Below are 21,263 nucleotides of genomic sequence, written 5' to 3' on the forward strand. Positions count from 1 at the left end.
CATTCAATATCAAAATGCAAAATTTGAACGAGTGGTATGTGCAACATTCAATATCAAAAGTTGCCGATTTGTGCAATTTTCACATTTTGGGAGTACCGTACGGTTTGCTACCTTCCCTCATTAACTCTTCAAAAAAATATGAGCACATTCAAATTTGTAATGAATAAGAACTATCTAGGATAATAAGTACATCATTTTTTTAAATATTCTTGGAACATAAATGTAATTATTTCAATTGCATTTTTAAACCAAAAACACAAAAATAAATAACTTATTTGAACAATTAATATAAATCCAAAAAAACAAGATAAAAAATAATACAAGAAATTTTTCATATCGCATAGCACCATGTCCTAACTCCTGACATAAAGCAAATGTTTCAAGTGAAGTAAATAGATACATGCAGATTACAGTGCTCCTCAATGCAGTAGTGTTTTTATTTTATTTTTAAAAGGAACACATTAATAGCCAGCTTCCCTTCTTCATGGATGGGAGATCATTAGGGGACATTGCGCTGCTGACTGGATCGAAAGGACAAACAGGAAACTAAATGATCACGGATCATAGTTTGGTACCTGGACATCTATTTTTAATGCCATGTCTATTTTATCACCTTAAGATGTTGCCAAAATAATAACATGGTGCTTGGACAATCCAAATTTCAGAACAGAAGAGAAAAGAATGAGTAAAACAAAAATTATTACACGTTCCTCCTTATCTAGAATCACTTGCAACCCCTGGCAAACCGAAAATGATTACAATGCCCTTTTTCTTGTGCCGATGGCAAGTTACGGTCAGTTTTAGGTTTAAGTAAGGTACAGAGGTAGAAATACAACAATCAAATCAGCAGTAGGAGAAAAAGGATTATATGCTAGACTTTACAGATCTTGTATAGTATACAATGTACACCAGCACGTCTAGATCACCACAGTCCACAGCTAGATCACCAAGTTCTGTACTATGTCGTTTTTGAAGAGTTCAAAACGACACCAAAGACATTGGCTGTTGGTGCTATATGTGGCACCACAGGTGGTAATGCCTTTTCTACCATTTAAAGAATATCGAAATGATCAAGAGAAATGCACAAGGTCAGTAAATAACTCACTTGCGTGTATACAACTGGGTATGTCACTTCTTTGGCAAACATTCAGATATGATAAAACTTGGTCTAACACTTCTTTGGCAAATCTTCAGATATGATACAACTTGGTCTCACACTTAGAATTTTAGAGGCTAGAATATGTATTAGTACTCTTATCCTTCTAGCTAATTTTTGTCCAAAGAAACAACAGATTAGTCCACACGTTTGTGCTATTAGTATACTATCCCTCACGCCCCTTGAGTTCTATCGTGGAAAGCACTTCGTTATACTCAGTCAACATAACAAATACTATAACTTAGCTTGAGCCTGAAATAAAGAAGCAAGGGGCTGCTATGAACCATCAAACATGCATATGAGATCTTAATATTGTTGAAATCACGCACGTAAATAGAATATAGGAGAATTGACCTAGAGCTGTACCTGGCAAATGGGGAGGACAGTACCAATATTTGCAGCAAAGAAAGATTTTGCAACAGGTAGAAAAGAAAACAAATAATGCAAGCTTAGCCTATGAAAGGATCCTACAATTTTGTGAGCAAGTCAAGCTCAAAACATAAGGTAGTTCAGAACTGCCAGCTGCTACATTTTGTCCCAATGAAGTAGGTCAAACATGAAATTTGTCCTAATCTATTATGAAAGCATGTTTTCACATAGTACGTACAGGAATTTTGTGAGACATCTCTCTTCGCTAGATTTCTAACCAAGTTCCAATCTATCTTATATGGTTCAGGCCAATATGAACACAAAAAATGTAAGCGAACAATACACCCCTATGATCAATCTTCTTCCACCTCGGGATCAACAATCAAGGCGGACCTTCGTATTACAGGAAACAAAAATTTCTATGCCTCGTTTAAACCTAGGAAAATACCAACAAGACATGGCTCACAAGCAAAACTGTTGTATCCCAACCTGGCTGCATCCCAGCATTTCACCTCTATCATCGATGATGAGATGGAGATGCATGCGATTGTTGCCGTTACTCTTGTTAATATGGTTGTTACCTGAAGCCGGATCAATCCTAAACATTGTTGTTACTCTTGTTAATATGGTTGCTCAAATATCATAGCGCACTAACAATGAAATATCTCGATATTCGAAGAGTATAAACTCTCGGTACAAACAGTGTCATAAATCTATATCCATTAATTTTATAACCTTACATTTAACTATCAATCAAGAACAGAGCAATAACAAATTGTGATTGAACCCATCAGGCATCAGCTTTTACCTGCTACGTGATCAGTCTGATGTGCTACTAAATCTACATAGATATAAGTAAGCTACTTGTACAACAAAGTATACGATACATGTAACTTAACTTTTACATGGGGAACAATAAAAAATATTGCTATATAGATCGACAAAATTTGGGAAGTTGGTAATGCCAAATGTATATTGAAGTATTCAAAGTTCAGGAATCATACCTTTTGTGAATCTTCGAAGAAAATATTATAGACCATGCAGATAAGCTGAAATTTATGTGCTATTCAGAACAAAGAACATGAAGCAACCAAATCCTCTCCATTTGGAATCACCAATAATTTCATTATCTAGCACAACAGAATGACAACCAAAACATTTGCAAGAGTTGATCTCAAAGAGCAGACGAATTGAGTGTAAACAGGTAGGTTGTCACCTCATTGGCTTTTGCAGGCGCTTGAAGACCAATCCAGCTTGAGATCGCTACAGCTTGTCATTCGGTATAATATTGTAGTGCAGCAAGACAACGTTGGCCAAGAATTTCAGTACATATTCACCAATCCACCAGGGTTGCACATGTAAAATTAGGAAACTTAGCACCCGAGGGTTGCGTGCAGACAGACACCTGCTGATCTGTGGTTGATGTTGTTGTTGGAGGCATCGATGATCTCGTTGGCCTGGTAGACGCGCTGGTGGTTGCCCGTTGGGTGGTGGAGACGTGGAGTGCACAGCTTAGGGGAGGCATGCGGGGCAGAGCCTGATGTCGATGGAGGTCTTGACGAAGCATCCCTTTGGCTGGATCTCTGTCTATCAATTTCTATATCTCTGTCGGCCCATCTCTCTCTGGTTCTAAAAAAATCAATTTCTTTTCCTGAAAGATGATAAATTCAAGACAATGCAGATATATGAGGACCGAAAAAATAATGCAACTACGATACTCTTTTCATATACAAGAATGATAAAAGGTAGTCATCACATCGCATCTCCGTGATTATTCTTGTTGAAAAAGGTAACTTCTATGACGTGAATGGCAGACAAAGCCGACCTATTTTCATGTGGTCAAATATTGTTTGTTAAACTGTAACACTACCAATTATAGCATACTATTTCTATCGTGTTTTCAAATTTTGATGCCCAATTAAGTCTCTGACCAATTCTTTTTTACCTTGTTGTGTTAACCCTGGCCTTAATGCAGAAAACACTATGTCCTTGTGAAATGATAGAACTGTATGGCATTCAGGAGACATGATGGTGCGCACCATGAACTCAAATGTGTATAATCTACCTAAATGCCCCGAGGACCACTTCGGGATCCCACTATACATATAGCCTATTATAGAAAAGGGATTGATAAACATGTGGATACAGATACTTACTAAAACTCCAATGAATCTACTCAAGGAAATGTATAGCCTCCGTTAATATAACTGCAGCAACTCGATAGATCATATTCTACGGGTAGAGTATTAACTTGTTGCTCTGAGTACTTCTGAGTACTTGTCTTTTGACTGAACACGCACCAAAATGTTAATAGCACTCCAGGTCCAATGTTCATTAGAACATACACAGCAGTGCATTCTCAGGGTTCCAAGATAGTCAGATCATTTTGTCACTCCAAATTAACTACATAAGTAAAAAAATATAATTTGCCCAAGGAGTATAAGATCAAGAAACTTAGCTTTCAGAGGGCAATTTTCACGAAGCAGGTGGACATCCTATTATATGCTCTAGGCAGCATTGAGATTCCTCTCAATAGCTTAGCCCTAGGCAATCTTGCATATAAGTTGTATAGAAGCAAGAGTTTTTAGTATTCACCGAGGAGAAGAAACATGATACCGTCCAATGGGGTACAAGCAAATGAAACATGTGATTTAATGGATGAAGAATTCAGAACCTGTATTTATTCATGAGGTATATGGGTCAAGAAATATGACGTTCAATTCAGTAGAATAGTAGATACAGATGAAATATTTTATTGAGCTAAAAAAAGAAATAAGAACTCATATTTATTTCATGAATGTCCACCGGAAATAGTGAACACACTAGTCCGGAACTCCAGAAGACCAGAATGTTAAGCAAGCATAACCATGGTCGGGTTACACTTTTTTGATAATGCAATAATGCATATAGTACCACAAAAACACATAATGATAATTGCTGCTAAAACTACAGGCAGGCTTGCATTGAAAGAGAGTAGAGCATGATGCCTGATAAGACCTTGTAGCATTGCTATTCTGTTTAGATGAAGCTCATTCATTCCTAACATTCAGAAGAAAAATTATGTGCTGCTAACAAAATAAAAATAAAAAACGAGCTGAACTACCACTTAAATTGGGCTGCGTCAGGAACAACTAAATCTGGAGCAGAGACAAACATTGTACTCCAGTTATCACACAAAAAGTTAGTTTACTAAAAAATAAAACCTACTATTGGTATTGACAATCTTGCATTGCAAGGGGACACATCATAACCATACAAAGAACAGAGAGGAATCAACATGAAATCTTTATGCACTTACAAAAACTGAGATAACACCAAGATGCTTTTTTCCTTTCATCTTGTTGGAAGATTAATAGTAGTTGAAAATTAGGATGCTAGTCCAAATTATTTTATCTTTGCAGTGATTAACTTGGGAATAGAATAAGTATGGTATTACCATAGATCTCCACAACAAGTCTTTAGTTCATATCTTCTCTGTGTATGAGATCCTCAAACACCATTGTATATAATAAGGATGGTGGAAGCACGCAGTAAACCAAGAAAAAGAAGAAGAACACATTGTCTGAACCCGCATTTCTCACCTCTCTTTTTTGAGGTGTCATAATTTGAGAAGAAAAATAATCCTTCGTCTCTGATTTTGATTTGGCAGAAAGATTCCTAGACTTCTCGTCGGAAATGCCACTTGATCCTGAAGTTATTATTTTGGAAACATCCTGTTGTACACAAGAAAAGGGAGAGTAGTCAATTAAAAAACTTTTGGCTAGTAATTACGACAACCAGGCCAACAAACATAAATTCGACAAAAGCAATACCAAAGTCCGAATAGATAGCTCATTGATAAGCTGTGGATCACAACACCAGTGATCGCATTAGCACTCTACAACGAATTTTTAACCTAGAAGTGTGAATACCACATGTTCGGTAATCCATAAAGGAGACAGAAAACATGTAGCAACCCACCGGCCTATCCTCCCCCACGAAGCCGTCAACAAGCAGGCATGACTGAACTCTCTAATTAAGTACGTATTTTTAGGAAATCACCAGGAAGATCACCCCCAAATGCTAGCATGAAACTCAGAAAATCCAAAACACATTACCTCCAAATGTTGGCATGAAACTAAGTTCTAATCTAGTATGAACGCGTAATTTAAAATAGTGCGAGCGGAGTACCATGAGGAGCTTGTGCTTCATTCCCACCTCCTGATGCGTATGCTTCGGAGACTGTGCTCCTAACAACAACAAAAAAGTTCACCATTCCAGCATCCGGCAGGTGGATAAAGAAGCCCACACCACGTTGTGGAAAATTTCACGGTGCTAGTGACTACGGCCGTGCGTTCCTCTGATCCGTAACCTGCACGCACAGAACACCAGTGAATAGCCACATACATGTTCTAGCTTGTACTGCAGCCTTTTTTGGATTTTCCTAAAACACCTTATATGCATAGATACAAAACATCAACAAAAATAAATATGAGAAATTGTGGGTAGGGGATGAGAGAGGGGAGGAGGTTATGAGTGCCTTTGTTGGCTTGTACTGGTCAAGAATGATATTGGCGTCCTCAAGCCAGAAGATGATGGAGAGGGGCTTCACGGAGGCGATCTTCCACATCACCTCTTCTTACCGCTGCCGCTCTAGCTCCTCTGACTGCTCCTCCTTCCTATGTCGCCTCCTTCCTCTTCCCCGTCAGACAACAGGAGGGAGCAGACTGCTGCCGCCACCGTCCTACTGCCTCCTCTCGCAAGGTGCCGCGACGGGCATCCACGTTTCTTGTGCAGAAGTGGAAATTGGTTGAGAGGAGAAAGGAAGGAGGCAGCCTCTCTCCCGCATCAGCCGTCGGCGCTGAACCTGCTGCTCCTCCCGGCGATGCGACGAGATGAGTTTGCGGGGCGAGCGGCGGCCGAAGGACGAGCTCCAGTGACCGATCTCCGCATCGGCCTGCCGTGGCTCGCGCGCTCCTCCAAGCCGCTGGTTTCCTGCGGTGCTGTGATGCGAGCTTGGAGAGGGAGGGCGGCGGCGTGGACGCAAGGAGAGGAAAGGGACGAGGGTTTCGGGGAGAGGGGGAGGAGGATGTCGATTTCAGAGGGTTTCGGGGAGAGGGGAACGAGGGTTTCGGGTTTCGGGTGCTAGGCCCAGTTGGGCGGCGTGCGGGACGACGGAACGCTCGGGTTGACGACGAAAACGTTGGACGTATTGGCAGAATAAGGAACTTGTTCGTTCTTTTTAAGTAGTGTAGAAGTTATCATAACTTATTTATTTGTGCAACCAAATAAGGGCCGCTTTGTACCAACAGAGAGAAAATGCTTTCGTACACCTTACCAAATTAAGGGGGATGGAGTTCCCTCGTTGGTACAAAAAAATGCTTTCACATATCTCAAAAAAAAATGCTTTCACATGGAACTCGTTTGCAACAAGCTAATACCTACAAAGCCTACCCAGAAATCTCAAAATCGGCCCAGAATATTTTACTATCAGATCGGGTATTCTCGAGTTCGTATCGTGATCTGATCTTTCCAGCCAACACATGCAGGAATGAAGCACTACTAACTTGACGGGTCATGCGTATCGCATGGTTTCACGGACACGGGGAGCACGACAGCGACCCACGGCCTACCCCAACACCTGTTCAGCTATTCCGATAGGAGCCCGAGAGAAGAAAATAGTTTTGTAAGAGATAGGAAAGATCAAGGTTAGGCAAGTTAGCCTAGCTCAACTGGTTGGGGGAGTGGATGTACAAACCCAGCATCTGAGTTCAAATCCTCACGGACGCAAATTAAGGTTCTATTTATACTTAAGGCTCAGGCTGGTCTGGTCCTGGTACTCATGCAATTTATCTTGAGGACTATACTTTAATCTTAACTAACATTAAAAATCTTAGTACTCATGCCAAATGGCTGTGTGCATCTCTGGTTGGTGCAGAGGCTGGGAAGTGAAATTCTCCCCATTATCCCTTCCTTGCATAAAAGCCGTCTGGGACCTAACCCTCTCTCCCCCAAGGCGGCGGCGCCGCCCGCCGTCCCCGGGGAGTTCCCCTCCACACCGGCCCCCTCCCCTACAGGCCCCCCTCCTCCGCCGCCGTCGCCGAGGATGCCGCGGGGCAAAGCCCCTGTGGTGAGGCGGCGGTGGCAGCTCGGTCCTCCGTCGGCAGAGCGCAGCGCGGCCTGCGGACGTGGGGGTCCGAGCTGAATAAAGGCGGCGGTCCTAGGGCCTCTCTTGCGTGAAGAGGAGAACCTACTGGAGGCCTGGACTCGTGATCTGGCCGGAGTGTTGAGTTCCGGAAGGCTCCGCCGATGAATGTAACAGTGCTTTTGCCTGGAGTTTGTTGGATCGGAGGTATTCGGTCGTGCGCACCCATGTTTTTATTCCGACCGATTGGTTCTGGAGGGAGCGGCGCGAAGCTCTTTTCCTTTGTTGACATCAAGTGACTATGGATCCATGATGAAAGTCGGAAGAAGAGAATTTCATGAAGGCCGGAGGGGAGGACTAGCTAAGGGAGGTTCAAGTCTCTGCGTTGTTGAGGGACTTGTTTGGTGTTCCGGGATTCACAGCAGCGGTATGAAAGTGGGGGCGACAACACAGGTGAAGTGCAGAGTCCTACCTTTCAGGGTGAAAACCCAAGGTCTGGCCTTAATTGGTTGTGCCTGGCAATGTCCTTGGTGGAGGCATTATTTTGAGAGCGGGGACTATCTTCATGGTGAAAACATAAGATCTTTGATCGAGCGACGACGGTGTTTGAGCACTGTTCCCTTCTTGGAGGCGTTGTTTTTGGAGAGTCTGTAATTCAGGTGTTGTCTTGGCGGTGGATGTATTGCTGTTGTTAGGCCCGAGATACTGTAGCGGGACTTTTGTTTCTTAGTTTTATTTTCTTGTTTTTGGCTGTGTGCATCCGTAGTACCATTAGGGTGGTGCGTTGTTGCAGAGGCTGGGTGTAATTGGTATCTTCTTGATATTAATATATTCCCTTTATCGAAAAAAGGAAAGATCGAGGTCGACGGCCGGATTAAACTAGTCACATGTTCAGAAACGCAGAGAGATCGCGACGAAGATGACAGTACGGCCGGCCGCTATTATTCGGCGCGAGTGCTCCGGCCTGGCCAAGAGAATCCACATGGGTTTGAAATTTGCTGCGACGATTTGGTCTGGTCTGGTTTTGTTCGTGGCCGCATGGCGAGCTGTAAACCTGAGTGTTGACGTTGATAATGAAGTCTGAATGAAGTCGTGTATCTCAGCATCGGTGATACATGACACATAGTATAAGAAAGTAAACTTGTCAGGAACCCCTACGCGAGCAGGGGGAGAGGAGACCAGAATGACAAAACTCTAACCGCAAGCTCTTCAATGGCGTCTTCATTTTTCCTGCGTTTGCATAAGACCGGCCTGTGAATGATAATTAACTCTGGTCAACTCCAAAGAGAGAAAATTCTACACATGATCAAGGGCGCCCCCTGTGCGCGACAGGTACGTACGCCATGTAAGAACCAGGTTTCATCCAACTTGCTTACCTTTCACTGGTCAGCCAATGCTAGCTCAAGTGTGCCACGAGGCAAATCAAAGTTCAGTAACTACACTGCCGCGTGTTGAATATAATTCCAAGGTTAGCCAGAGTATTGACACGGTAAGTTTTTTGTTTTTTGAAACGGGCAAAAAAGCTTTTGCCTTATATTTATATAGGAGAAGCAAACAGGGTTATGGCAAGAGCCATAAAACAAAAAGGAAAAAAAGGGGGCGAAACTCGCCCCCAAAGAAGATCAGCCTACAAGCTCCGCCAGGTTTTTTGCACCAGCAAGGATCCAGTCCTTGCCCTCTTCCCTAATTTTATGCATGACCACCGAAGGCAGGGAGGACTTATTGTTGAAGACCCGTTCGTTCCTCTCTTTCCAGATCTCCCAAGCGACGAGTGTGATGGCCGATCGCAAGCCTTTAGGGGAGGAGGTGGTGGTCTTCGAAAGGGCCAGCCAATTGTCTAGCACTTTAGGCCTACCCTCCCCAAGGCTATCGATGAGGTCCGGGCAAGAAAGCCAAGAGGCTGTGGCTGTCCAGAGACGCCTGGAGAAGCGGCATTCGAAGAGCATGTGTCGTGCCGTCTCAGGGGAGGTACGGCAGAGCTGGCAAGTAGGGTGGTGCGGCCATCCGCGTTTGGCCAAGCGATCAGCTGTCCATAGGCGATTTTGGACCGCGAGCCAGGCGAAGAAGCGGCACTTCGGAGGGGCCCAGGTCTTCCACACAATGCTCCCAAACTGGCAGGGCAAAGAGGCGAGGAACTGGACCTTGTAGGCGGAGCTGGCCAAGTAGCACCCATTAGGGGTCAAGGTCCAGGAGATGGAGTCTTCAGTGTCAGGGCGTAGCTGGATATCTGACAGGAGCTCCCAAAGGCGGACATATTACTCCATGTGATCCGCAGTGAACGCATCCACCGCAATGTCCGCGATCCAGTTATTATCGGTTAGGGCATCATGGACCGTTCGATTCTTCCTCTTGGAGGCTTTGAAGACAAGGGGAGCCAGGTCTTTAGGCGGGGCGCCATGGAGCCAAGAGGACGACCAGAAGGAGGCCTTAGCTCCGTTACCAATGGTGACACAAGTGGCCGCATTGAAGAGGTCCCGGTCGGCGGCGTCGTTGGGGGTTTCAGTGCCCACCCAAGGTTTGTCAGGAGCCTTCCACTCGTACCATAACCAACGAAGTCTTAGGGCCCGGGAGAATTTCTCCAAGTCGAGAACCCCTAACCCGTCCGCAAGTGGCCGCATTGACACGGTAAGTATAGACGCCCGTCCGCAAGGTCTCCTCCATGAACGACGACGACGACGTGTAACGGCCACACCACGCACGCATACTCTCCACACATGCCAAGCATGCAAAGTTTCTTGCTCTCTTTTCCTTCCCTTTCCAACTTCCTCCACCCAAGCACGGCGCATGCATGCATAGACGAGACACAACGTTAGTTTGCACAACATCGTAGAAGGGAAAAGTTTGATATGGGGATTGGGTCTTGAAACGTTGGCACTATGCTCACAAGCTAGACCTAGTCGGCTCCTTAAGAGGGGATGAGATGATTTTTTGATTCACGAGTTTCGCTCAAAGCCCCTTCCATCAATTGTCCTTAGAACTTTTCAAAGATGGCTAATTAGGCCCTCATGGTCCCACCTTGCGGACCAAATATCAATAAATCAGTTGTGTCTAGAAATCCTAACTACTATGCTGCCAATTAATATTATTATTGTTTTCCATTTTAAAATGTGGCATTTTGATTTAGGTTTAGTTAACCAATGATTAAACCTGCACTAGTTAAGAAGGGCATTGTTCCATTATACTCCCTTTTCCTAGGTGTATAGGACTTGCGCCTATCCCTTGTAAGTTTTTTATAGAACGAGAGCCCCCTCATCCACCCTTTCTAATCTCAAATGAGTGCCATGTGTCATTTCCACGGTTTAAAATAGCTCCACTAGCAATTCAAAATAGTTCCGACAAGCACATATCTACCCAAAATAAAACGGACATCACAAAGGTTGAAAAAAATGATAAATTCGCACATGTACGGCTCAAACATAAAGTTTCATAACAAAAAGGACATTTTTGGACATGTGTAAAAAACAAATTTATGACTTGAAAAATATATTTTTTAATTTTAATTTTTGCCTTTTCGTCTAGGGCATAACGTATACATGAAACTTTGTGGACATGCAAATGACAAAACATCAACAGTGGAAAAAAGTAGACTTTTGAAAAAAAATTGAATTTAGCGTTCATTCGAGGGCATGTGGTACCAAGAGAAAAAACCTCACCCCTCGGTGGCCCGGCATGGTCTCTTTGTGTGTGCTACAATTTCCAAGATTGTCACCATACTTTTAAAGTTCGGTGACTAAAGTGGACATGTATGCTACAATTTCCCATATTTGTCACCACAATGTCACACTTTGTAAGAGCAAGCACAAAAACAAAGTCGGCACCTAGCTACATGAGAGATCAACTAAAGCCTTCAAAGAAAAAGAAAAATGGTAGTACAATAGGTTGGCTACTACACTTGGTATATTGAATGGTTTTTTTGTGAATCCTATATTGAATAATTATTTAATGTTTGCATGCTTGTAGATGGGCCAGGTACAAAGGCATGCATGCGCCCGCTTAGCCTTTGATGGCTGGCTACAAGTGAGCGGTAGTTCCTTATTTTCTGTCGCCTGTTTTATTATCTCTCTTCATTTCTCTTTCTTTCAGCTAAGAATTTAGTGAGGTGGACATGCTTATAGCCTGCTGAGTAGAACTTATTGTACTTGTTTGATGAGAGATAGCTAGCATAATTCGTGTTTTCTCAAGTTTTTGTTCCAAGCAATTTTCTCTTCACATATTTTAATCAAGATACAATTGAACACCTGAAGATGACATGAACAAACGGTGCTATTTCACGTGTGATGCAAACAAGTACAACTTTTTTTTGTTGCCAATACATTTCATTTTAATGCAGCTCACATAGAGAACCACATACACGAGTTGCTTTAATTAATATAATATACTCATATATGAGACCAACTCATGTTATGAGCATGAAAAGAATTCCTGTCTTACACACCAAAGAATTCTCGAACAGATGATGGTGGGTACACTACTTAGGCGATGATAGGTAGCTGGCCGCCGAATCAATATATTACCCTGACGCAGCCAATTAACGGTGGTAGTATCATACAGTAACAAGCTCTTAAACATCCACGTACGTACGTACACATGAAAAGCAGTAGCAATATCTTTCTGTCTTGTTGGCTGAATCAAATTCTTCAGTTGAGGTTCAGCCCGGAGTTGACGCTGAGCCACGGCGCGCCACCGTCTCCCACAGCCACAGGCTTGGCCGTCTCATTTGCCGCCCGAGCCGGTGCCACCAGGTACGGGTCTGCCGCGGCGATCCTGCCCTTCCTCTGCTCGAGGAACCTCTGGAGCGAGGCATTCCTGGGAATGCCTGAACAAACGCACAGGTTCTGCAGTGCAGTAATACCTCCCAGGAAATGCTGCACCGGCATGCTCGGGCAGACGAGCTCATCGTCGGAGGCGGCCGGCGCGGCGAAGGAGCCGGCGAGCTGCATCAGTTGGTCGGCCTTGTCGGCGGGGAAATCGTCGAGCACAAAGGTCCTCCCGTCGTAGAAGATGGTCAGCTGCGCTCTCTCGGGCTCCAAGATCCTACAGCAATTAACAAGAAGAATAAGAAGAAGCTCACAACGCCAGCGTGAAAACGAACAAATTCTCAAGAACTCCCGACAGGCCGACATCCGTGGTTTGAAGACAACTAAAGACACGGGAAAGCCATCAGTTTCCCAACACGCATGTCAAGGACGGATGGAGTGCGTACCTTTGATGCGAGTTGTCCATGAGCGTGCCGGGCCGCGGGGGGAAGAGCAGGAGCTCCATGGTGTTCTTGATCCTCTCCTCCGGCGTCACATGCGCCGCCTCGACACCGTCGGCGCCCGGCATGAGGCCCATGGTCGCCATGGCCGCTCTACTGCCGCTCCCCTGCCCCATCATGTACTGGTACTGGCGCAGCATGCCGCACGCCGCGGCGAACCTGTTGCCCCCGCTGGCGCCCTTAACCCTCGTCTGCTGCTCCGCCGCCATGCTAATGAATTTCCCGGGAAAGAAGCGAGATGAGACGAGGTACTATGTGTTTGATTGCTTGTCCGTCGGGCAGGGGAGATGAGGTCGCAGGTTAAGAAGTCTCAGCCCTGTGTTCTTATGGCAATACAGCTGGAGGAGTAGAGAATATGCCTAATTTCTGTTTCCTCGGAAGAGCACGTGAATGAGCGCGCCGCGGCGACGTGGGGCGGGGCGGGGGCGACGATCGGAGAAGAGACCGGTAGCTGCTACACCTGTCTCCCTGCCAGCACCGCATGTCTCTAATAACGTAACGTTTGGCAGTAGTTTCTCCTCGCGCTGTACTAAATCCCGACTACATATACATCCGGAACATACAGCTTTTTTTTTTGCATGTATATAACATGTTCTATGTGCGCACGTGAAGTTTCACATAAAACCGACATTGTTTGTTTGTGCCCTATGTGAAAAGAAGAAAATTTTAGCTTTTTTGCGCAGGGCATAAAACATGTCGATTTTTGCTGAAACAACTTTATGAGCATGTAAATATGTACACTAGACATTTTTTTATATATGTTTGAAATGTATCTCAAATAAATGGTGCATATACACGGGTAGAAACACCTTGCCCCTATAAAAATGTGTTTAATGTGCATATGGTATCAAAATTAAGGTTTCAAAATTCAACGTTCAAAACAGACACATAATTCACGCGAGATAGATGTCATTCAGGTAACAGAAACATATTACTATTCAGATAAACAAACACATTTTATATGGTGTCTAGTCTGGTTCCAAAAAGCACGTAAAACCTCTTATCAACCTGATTTTTACATATCGGGCCAGTATAAGAGATATGGTGGAGACATACATAGATGCACTAGTTTTTTTGAGGCCAGCAAGGCATATACACTTATTAACATGCAACATCACCCTCAAAAAGTACTCGCATCCCCGAAATAAACACAACATTTCTCCTATAAATGTTGAAAGACTACCCAGCCATCTAGGGGGTCTGAGAGGGGCAAATCAATCTGGATCGCACGTTTCACCAGCCACAATCCCACTTTTCATCACAGCCGTCCATTGTAGTAATTATTTTGTCACCAGCCGTTTCTGGATATGAGTGCATGACAATTGGGCCCAACCAGGTGTGGAGCCGGTAGCAAGAGGCAGCGAGGACAGCTCGTTTGCGTAGCAGCAGCTTTTCTTGGTGTACGCGCGCGGGCCAGCAGTAAAACCTAGATCGGTGAACGACTCCACCCAATCCGCTGCCTCCTCTCCTTCCCAATCCCCTTCTCTCTTCCTCATCCAATCCCCACCTTCTCTCACCCAAATTCGCCGCCGCCTCCTCTCCCCCACTCCACGAGCCGGTGCAGACGGCTCAAAAGGTTAGCCCCGAGGTCGACCTCGCCGAGCGGCGAGCAGGCGGAGCCGTAGCGGACGGCCACGGCGGCGCGCGAGAGGAGGCGCCGCAGGAGCGCGGCCGGGCCGTTGGGGTCGGGGCCACGATTCGGCGACCAGGCCAGGGCGCCATAGCAGCGGGCGGCGGCGGCGGCCAGGCCAGGGCGGATTGGGGTGGGGGCCGCATCTCGCGTCGCACGCCGCCGAGCGGCGAGCAGGCGGAGCCGTAGGGGACGGCCACGGCGGCGTGCGAGAGGAGGCGCCGCAGGGGCGCAGCCGGTCCGTCGCGTCGCAGGGATGGTAAGTCCTTAGATTTTCTTCTCCTCCTGGTTCCTCTCCCAATTTCTCCCAACATCTCTTTGCCTTCCTCTCTCTTATTTTTCTTGCCATGGTCGATCTTTGTTGGTAAAATCTGAGACGTTCCATGTAGTGTGCTAATTTGTACATGTCTTTTGGTGAGCTAGGTAATCCTGGTGGAGCGTGTGGCCCTACTCCGTCTCCTCCCCACCTTCTCCCTCCCGCACATCAGTGGTGCTGTGGTGGACAGGGAAGGCAGCGGCCCACCGACGGCACCCTCCATGTGTCTCTTCTCTTGTCACCCAAATGTTTGAAAGAAGTGATTAATTCAGTACACGGTCATATCTTCTTGGTGGCATTCCAATTGCTGGAATGATACTGTTGTAACAAAAATGGCACGTGCTACAAATCGTAAATGCATAGTTCAAACGGATTAGTAGTAAGATTTTAGTCAGATTCAAGAGTTTCATCAATCGCCAGGTTATGCTGACCAACTTGAAATATTCTTGTTGATTCTTATATGTGCTATTTGGTTCCGGATGCCAGAGAAGCCGCAGGCTATGAATGTATGCTGAAAAACTTGAGATCTTATTGATTGGTTATTGTGTTATTTGGTTTTAGGTGCCGCCGCTAAGGTCGCAGACCTCACAATGGCCATGGAGGTTATGCACGCACTGCTGATGATGAGGCTCATGTGATAGGGTTGATGATGAGGCTGTCGATAACAAGCCACACGCAGCAAAGAGGGCCTTCCCTAGAGGTATTGTGACTGCCCGTGTATTTTTCATAGTTGATCGGTGTAGCAGATCTGAAATTTTGAGATTGGTTGTGAAATCATTGGTGTCAACCTTTTTTCTTGCTATTAATAATTGATAGTGTATGTTTACTCCTATTGCTAAATACTGGACTGTGATATCTTTGTGGAAAGAAGATAATGGCAATATTTTAAAGCACTGGTTACTACTTGCTTTGATTTTCCTATGTGTACTTTGTATTGCTCAAGAGAGTTGTTTATAATTACAATTGGTTAGAGAAGTTTCAGTGCTTATAGATGGATAGAATATATGTTTACTGACAGGCTATGCTTTCTATTATTTGTGAAGTGATATATAATTGTTAACTCAATATTCAGTGCTCACAGGAAGTCATCGTTTCATCCGTGGATACAGTTCATCATGTATAAATCACTACAATTACACAATTTCTTTTGTCATTTCAATGATTGCCGTACTGCTATTTTCAGTCTGCTGCAATCCATATGTCGTTGGGATAGGCTGCTGGAGTGGTGTTCATGACCGCTGGTGCAGCTTGGGGAGAGATGCCCGCATTGATGTATAGCAAGTTTCCTGAAGCCAAGGTGAGCTTCTCTCGATCCTTCTCCCCTTATGTATGGTTTCTCTCTCTGTGTTTCCGTAAGCTATGGTTGAATGGTTTTGTAGTCACATCTCTGTTCTTGCTTGACTGAAGTATTGGTCATCCAAATGGCATATTTTAAGGATATTGATGATGTTGTGGTAGGTTTTTTTAACATCTAAAATAGGCCAATGGAAGCTATAATTTCACAGGTTTAGGGCTGAATTGCTTGTCTCGTTTAATCAACAGTCCATATATTTTTTTAAAAACAATTGGCTCCTAAAACGATAAGCATTTGTTGATGCAACTATGCATTTGTCTCCTTCCTACGTTCTTGCTCGTATTTAGCCCTGAGAACGAAGGCTCTCTATGGACAATCAAGACCGCGGAGTGATGCAGAGGTAGGGAACACGATGAATCTGACGTTATATATGTGTGACAAAAAACGTGGCGATCCCTGATCTTATTTCCTTATTTCGCATTTGATGTCCTAAAGCCCAACTCTTTGTCGTCTCCACTGCCTAGGCAAATGCTCTGATGAGGTGAGCCCACAATCCTTGTATGTGGCTGCCAGATCCATACATGGCCTCTCTCCCTTCTTTACTTCCCCCTGTTCTTGCTCAAATTGCATCCAGGTTTACTGAATTGTTGTGTGTTGTAACAAATATTGAATTGTTGATTGGCTTTGCAGGATGCTTAATTGGTATGACAACCTTATCTTGCAAAAGTTATACTAGAGGAACATCTAGGAGCAAGTACTTAAGGTTGTTTGTCTTCTAGGTGAGCTAAGTTCTGTGTGATTCTTTTTTCTAGGTGCCAGTCATGCAAGTTTAGTGTTATTTTTGTCGCGCCCGAGTTTATTTTGGTCTAGGTTAATTTATTACTGATTTTTTGGTTCCCTTCCTAATTTCCCAAGCTACATGATTCACTATGCGTTTTAAGCATAGTTGATCAAACTGAGATGCTGAACTCCAAGTAAAGTAATCCTTACGATGGAGAACATATATAGGAAAAATTGCTAGCTCGATAATTTTTTTTGGTTCCCTTCCTAATTTCCCAAGCTACATGATTCACTATGCGTTTTAAGCATAGTTGATCAAACTGAGATGCTGAACTCCAAGTAAAGTAATCCTTACGATGGAGAACATATATAGGAAAAATTGCTAGCTCGATAATTTTTTTTGGTTCCCTTCCTAATTTCCCAAGCTACATGATTCACTATGCGTTTTAAGCATAGTTGATCAAACTGAGATGCTGAACTCCAAGTAAAGTAATCCTTACGATGGAGAACATATATAGGCAAAATTGCTAGCTCGATATTGGGCACAGCTGGTGCACCATAGGTTATATTCTGTTCGAACCATATCTACTTGCATCTAGGATGGATACACACTTTTTCCACTTTCCTTTAACACCAGGCCTGTTTTTTCAGTAATCAAATCCCTCCGAGCCTGTCTTTAGGTTGATGAAAGTTGCATTAAACATGATGGACATCGACCACAATGACATTTGCATGTGTGATGAACTTTCCATCTCATAACTGGGATAAGACCAGACAGTTTGTCGGCGAGATGGGCGATTCATGTAAATGAAGGGTGCAATGAACCATCTGGAAACATTCAGTTCATTTTGAACATCGTACAAACACCAAGAAACTTGATCAGGTACATTGGGGAAAGCGGTAATATCCTCCTTCGTGTGTTGCAAATTAATTATCCTGCATTCCTGTTATAGGCTATGCATTTTGAATTTGTGTAACTGTAGATGTTTTATTGTGTAGTGATCTTTCCTGAGTTCAGCCTTCCTATGTATTGTGCTATGTGGTTGTATTCTGCTTATATTTTTCCAGTTCTCCCTGATGCCTGCCCTTGCAGTTTCATAATTAAGCACTCCGTGTGCATTTCTGAATATCCCTTGTTAATATATAATTGTATCAGCCTAATGAAATCTGTAGAGGGATACATAGTACAAATTTAGATACACAACAATAGCTATACCTAGGATTGCCTATTGCGGTGCTTAATGTGGGTAAGTTGTTGTATGAAAAGCTATACTATCGATATTTGTATTGTTGTATGACCTACTCCGTACATGGTGAGATTTTATTGTTTATGCTACGTGCATGTATAAAATAGAAAAACTTGAAATTTCATGGTTAATATTTTCTTAATGCTCTTATTAAGGCGCATGGCTCATTAAATGGTTGCCAGCTCATGTTGTGCAGCTAGGTATCAAGTCCTTGTAATTCCGCACTTTTGCTTGAAATCTAAGACCAACAGTGTTCCTTTCACAAGTACTTGTTATCTCACCAGGGTGTCCACTTCCTATTGCAAATTTTGGTGAGTTAGTGGTCCGTTAATCTATAGATACAAGAGTATATACTTTCTTGTACAGATTTCATGTAGTAGATATATGGTAGACTTGGCTAATTAACTCAAGTTCATTTGATTTGCAGTTTTATAAACGTATAGCTTGTAAATATTACCAATTATGAAAAATTTATTCCAATTAATGCAGGGGCTCTAAAAATGTATAGGATTAACATATGTGAGTTAAACAGACCATGATGTAAATTCGTGTTGTTAATTTAGATTGGCCGGCTATATGTGTATCCTACACTAAGTCGCCCAGCCTGGGCAGGACCAGTCATGATCCAGAATTGATTCACTACACCCTATTTAGTTAGTTGATTGGTCCATGCATGCATCCAGCCAGCCTAAAAGAGAAGCAAAGTTTCATCTCTAGAGTTCTGAATAATGTCATAGGGTGAATTGTGATGGATCCAAACCAAAGTTTCCTACTCGTAATATGTTACCAGCTAAACTTCCTACCAGACATGAAGCAAATAAGAGTGCATGGCCTGATGATAAAGACTATTGGAAATCTCCATATATTAAGAGACATTCATTTATTCATTTAAAGTACAGAAGATTGTGAACCTTGACAATGCCAATGCTAAACATGACTCTTGAATTTACCATAATACCCAACCAATGGATCAGTTATCGCTCATGTTCAGTATTGTACGTATGTTATGTTAAAATACATAATGACCAATTATGCTTTCACATGTTGCACTGTGGTCCAACAGTTCATTTTTATTTTACGCTACACTGAAGTTGCAAACACTGTTAATTCGTCGACTTAAACTTTGGTTCAGCAGAAGTGGTTTCACATAATTGATAATACCTTGCCATGGATGTCATAATTATCTGGAAGATGATTGTCCATATACTGTTTCAGTTTTCCTATATGAATTGCTAAGTATAGTGTCATCCAAATGTCAACCATCATTCTTACCTATATTTGGAGCTATATAGTTCTTATCTGTTTTCAGTGCCCTTTAAATTATAGCATCATCTTCTTGTGATGCTGCTATTGTATTGTTTAGGCTTCTTATGGATATCTCCTGTAAGTGTAGATGTAGATGTAGTTGGAAGTGTAGATGTGGTTGGTCACCTAGAACGTCGGTGTTGTTGGCCTGGTTAGCCTGTGACGCCTAAAATAGGGGAGGAGTGGCATGAGCAATCAAAAATAGACTGACATGTATGACACATTTTTTCAAATCTGAATCTGTCAACTTGCATGTGCTCCTGCATAGGAGTAGAGCTCAGTAATGAACTCAATCACCAGAAGCTTGTCTGTCGAGTGCAGCAGCGCCGACAGCGCACAGCCGCTAAGATGGAAGGTCACCATCCACATTGACACCACTACTTCACATCTTTGAAATGTTTTTTCTCATGTATCTCTGCAGGCCTACTTCGCTGTGGTGGCAACGCTCCGGTGACCCTAGACATGGCAGCATGGGGAAGGGCCAGATCTGGATGAACGGACACAACTCAGGGCGGTGGTCGTATAGGGCGTCCGCCAGCTGCAACTACACTGGCACATACAGAGAGACCAAGTGCCAAACTGATTGCGACGACATCTCCCAGCAATGGTACTATGATGGTGGCTGGCTGAAGCTCAGCGGGAATCTGCTCGTAGTGCCCGAAGAGTTCAGCGGCCACCTGTCGGGTATTTTCTTCGAAATGGGGGTGTCAGACTGATGAGGAGGCACATGAGAAACGAAGGAGATAAACCCAACTCTGTGAATAGTTTGTAGGGAAGTGGAGAAGGTTGTGGACATAAAGACATGAAGATATGTCAGTTCATCATACATTACTGGTTTTGTAAGTTGTTAAACCCTGCAAATACAATGCTCAAGCATTGTGATTGGAGTGCACTTGACCGGCAAGGAGGCGCTTGTTAGACCTATCATGTACATGCTCGGACCTACTGCCAGGATGGTCGATTATCTGTTTTTCACTAGGATGGTCGACTAGGATGTCCACTACCACGACATGTTGCTATTTCATATTTGCTGATCTTTTATTTATATATAGGTTGTGCTTTAGAGGTGTCAGATTTTGTAAATAATGAACTGTACTCCACTGAAGTTAAAAGAATCTGTCTAGCAGAAATGTCCACGGTGGTGCTTGGATGTTATTTGGACGCAGAAGACCGGTAAGGAGGCGCCCCATGGTTTTTTCGCCATCGAAACTATAACCCATAAGGTAAAGTGATTATCATATGCATGTCATCCCAGTAACCACTCAAGCTCATTAATCCACACCATGCATATAATATTGTAAGAGATCTTTCATGGCCTTCACAACATTTTGGTGCCCTGTGAGTGTGAGTCTCACTGTACGTTACATTCCAATTATGTGTTGGTTGGTCAGTTGAATCGATCCGGTGTAACTACTACCAGTTCACAATTGCTGTTAGAAAAATACAGTTTCTACAGAAATTGCCGATCCATGAAATGACCTAATTAAAAAACGTTCAGAACTATTTATTTAACATGTCCAATGTGGCCGGGGAGAGAAATTGGCGGGCATAGCCGCAACACATTGGAGAATTGGGTGGGGGACAAGACGAGACCACTTGGGAAGAAAGGGGAAGGTCATTGACCGGTACACCGTCTACTGAATAGATTTTATTAATAATGATATGCCTTAATTATCCTTTAGGCAAAGATAAGGAAGAGTTATTCCTTGGATTTAATGAGGGGAGAACCGACTCGATAGAGGCGTTCGAGCCGGAGTAGCATGTCTGAGCCGAATCCCTTTAGGG

The 21,263-nt window shown here is 43.6% G+C and overlaps 1 protein-coding gene and 2 long non-coding RNA genes across 5 annotated transcripts in view; 1 reads left to right on the plus strand and 2 right to left on the minus strand.

The window, feature by feature from the left end:
* The window catches only part of LOC127301363 (protein TIFY 11c), a 79,855-nt gene extending 66,569 nt beyond the window's left edge, over positions 1-13,286 (minus strand). The window contains exons 1-2 of one of the 2 annotated variants that reach the window (XM_051331592.2): positions 12,853-13,286; positions 11,895-12,683 (exon numbers count right to left, since the gene is read on the minus strand). In XM_051331592.2, coding sequence (XP_051187552.1) covers positions 12,287-12,683; positions 12,853-13,115 — 660 coding nt within the window. In that variant the 5' untranslated portion in view covers positions 13,116-13,286 and the 3' untranslated portion in view covers positions 11,895-12,286. Of the gene's footprint in view, positions 1-11,894; positions 12,684-12,852 lie in introns of those variants that run through there. The other variant, XM_051331590.2, reaches the window with a different exon arrangement.
* On the minus strand, positions 508-6,626 carry LOC127301364 (uncharacterized). 2 transcript variants are annotated; one of them, XR_007852006.2, is made up of 3 exons: positions 5,696-6,626; positions 5,107-5,238; positions 508-3,176 (listed from the first exon to the last, which is right to left on the minus strand). It is a non-coding gene; the product is annotated as an uncharacterized lncRNA (long non-coding RNA). The 2 variants fall into 2 exon arrangements; XR_007852007.2 differs by having other exon boundaries at positions 508-2,655; positions 2,742-5,238.
* A 4,486-nt stretch (positions 13,287-17,772) lies between the features above and the next one.
* LOC127301368 (uncharacterized) lies at positions 17,773-20,525 on the plus strand. The gene is made up of 3 exons (XR_007852013.2): positions 17,773-17,809; positions 18,370-18,484; positions 19,900-20,525. It is a non-coding gene; the product is annotated as an uncharacterized lncRNA (long non-coding RNA).
* Positions 20,526-21,263: the final 738 nt, after the last annotated feature.

Source organism: Lolium perenne, chromosome 4, assembly GCF_019359855.2.
Source record: "Lolium perenne isolate Kyuss_39 chromosome 4, Kyuss_2.0, whole genome shotgun sequence".
In the NCBI taxonomy this organism is placed as follows: domain Eukaryota; kingdom Viridiplantae; phylum Streptophyta; class Magnoliopsida; order Poales; family Poaceae; genus Lolium; species Lolium perenne.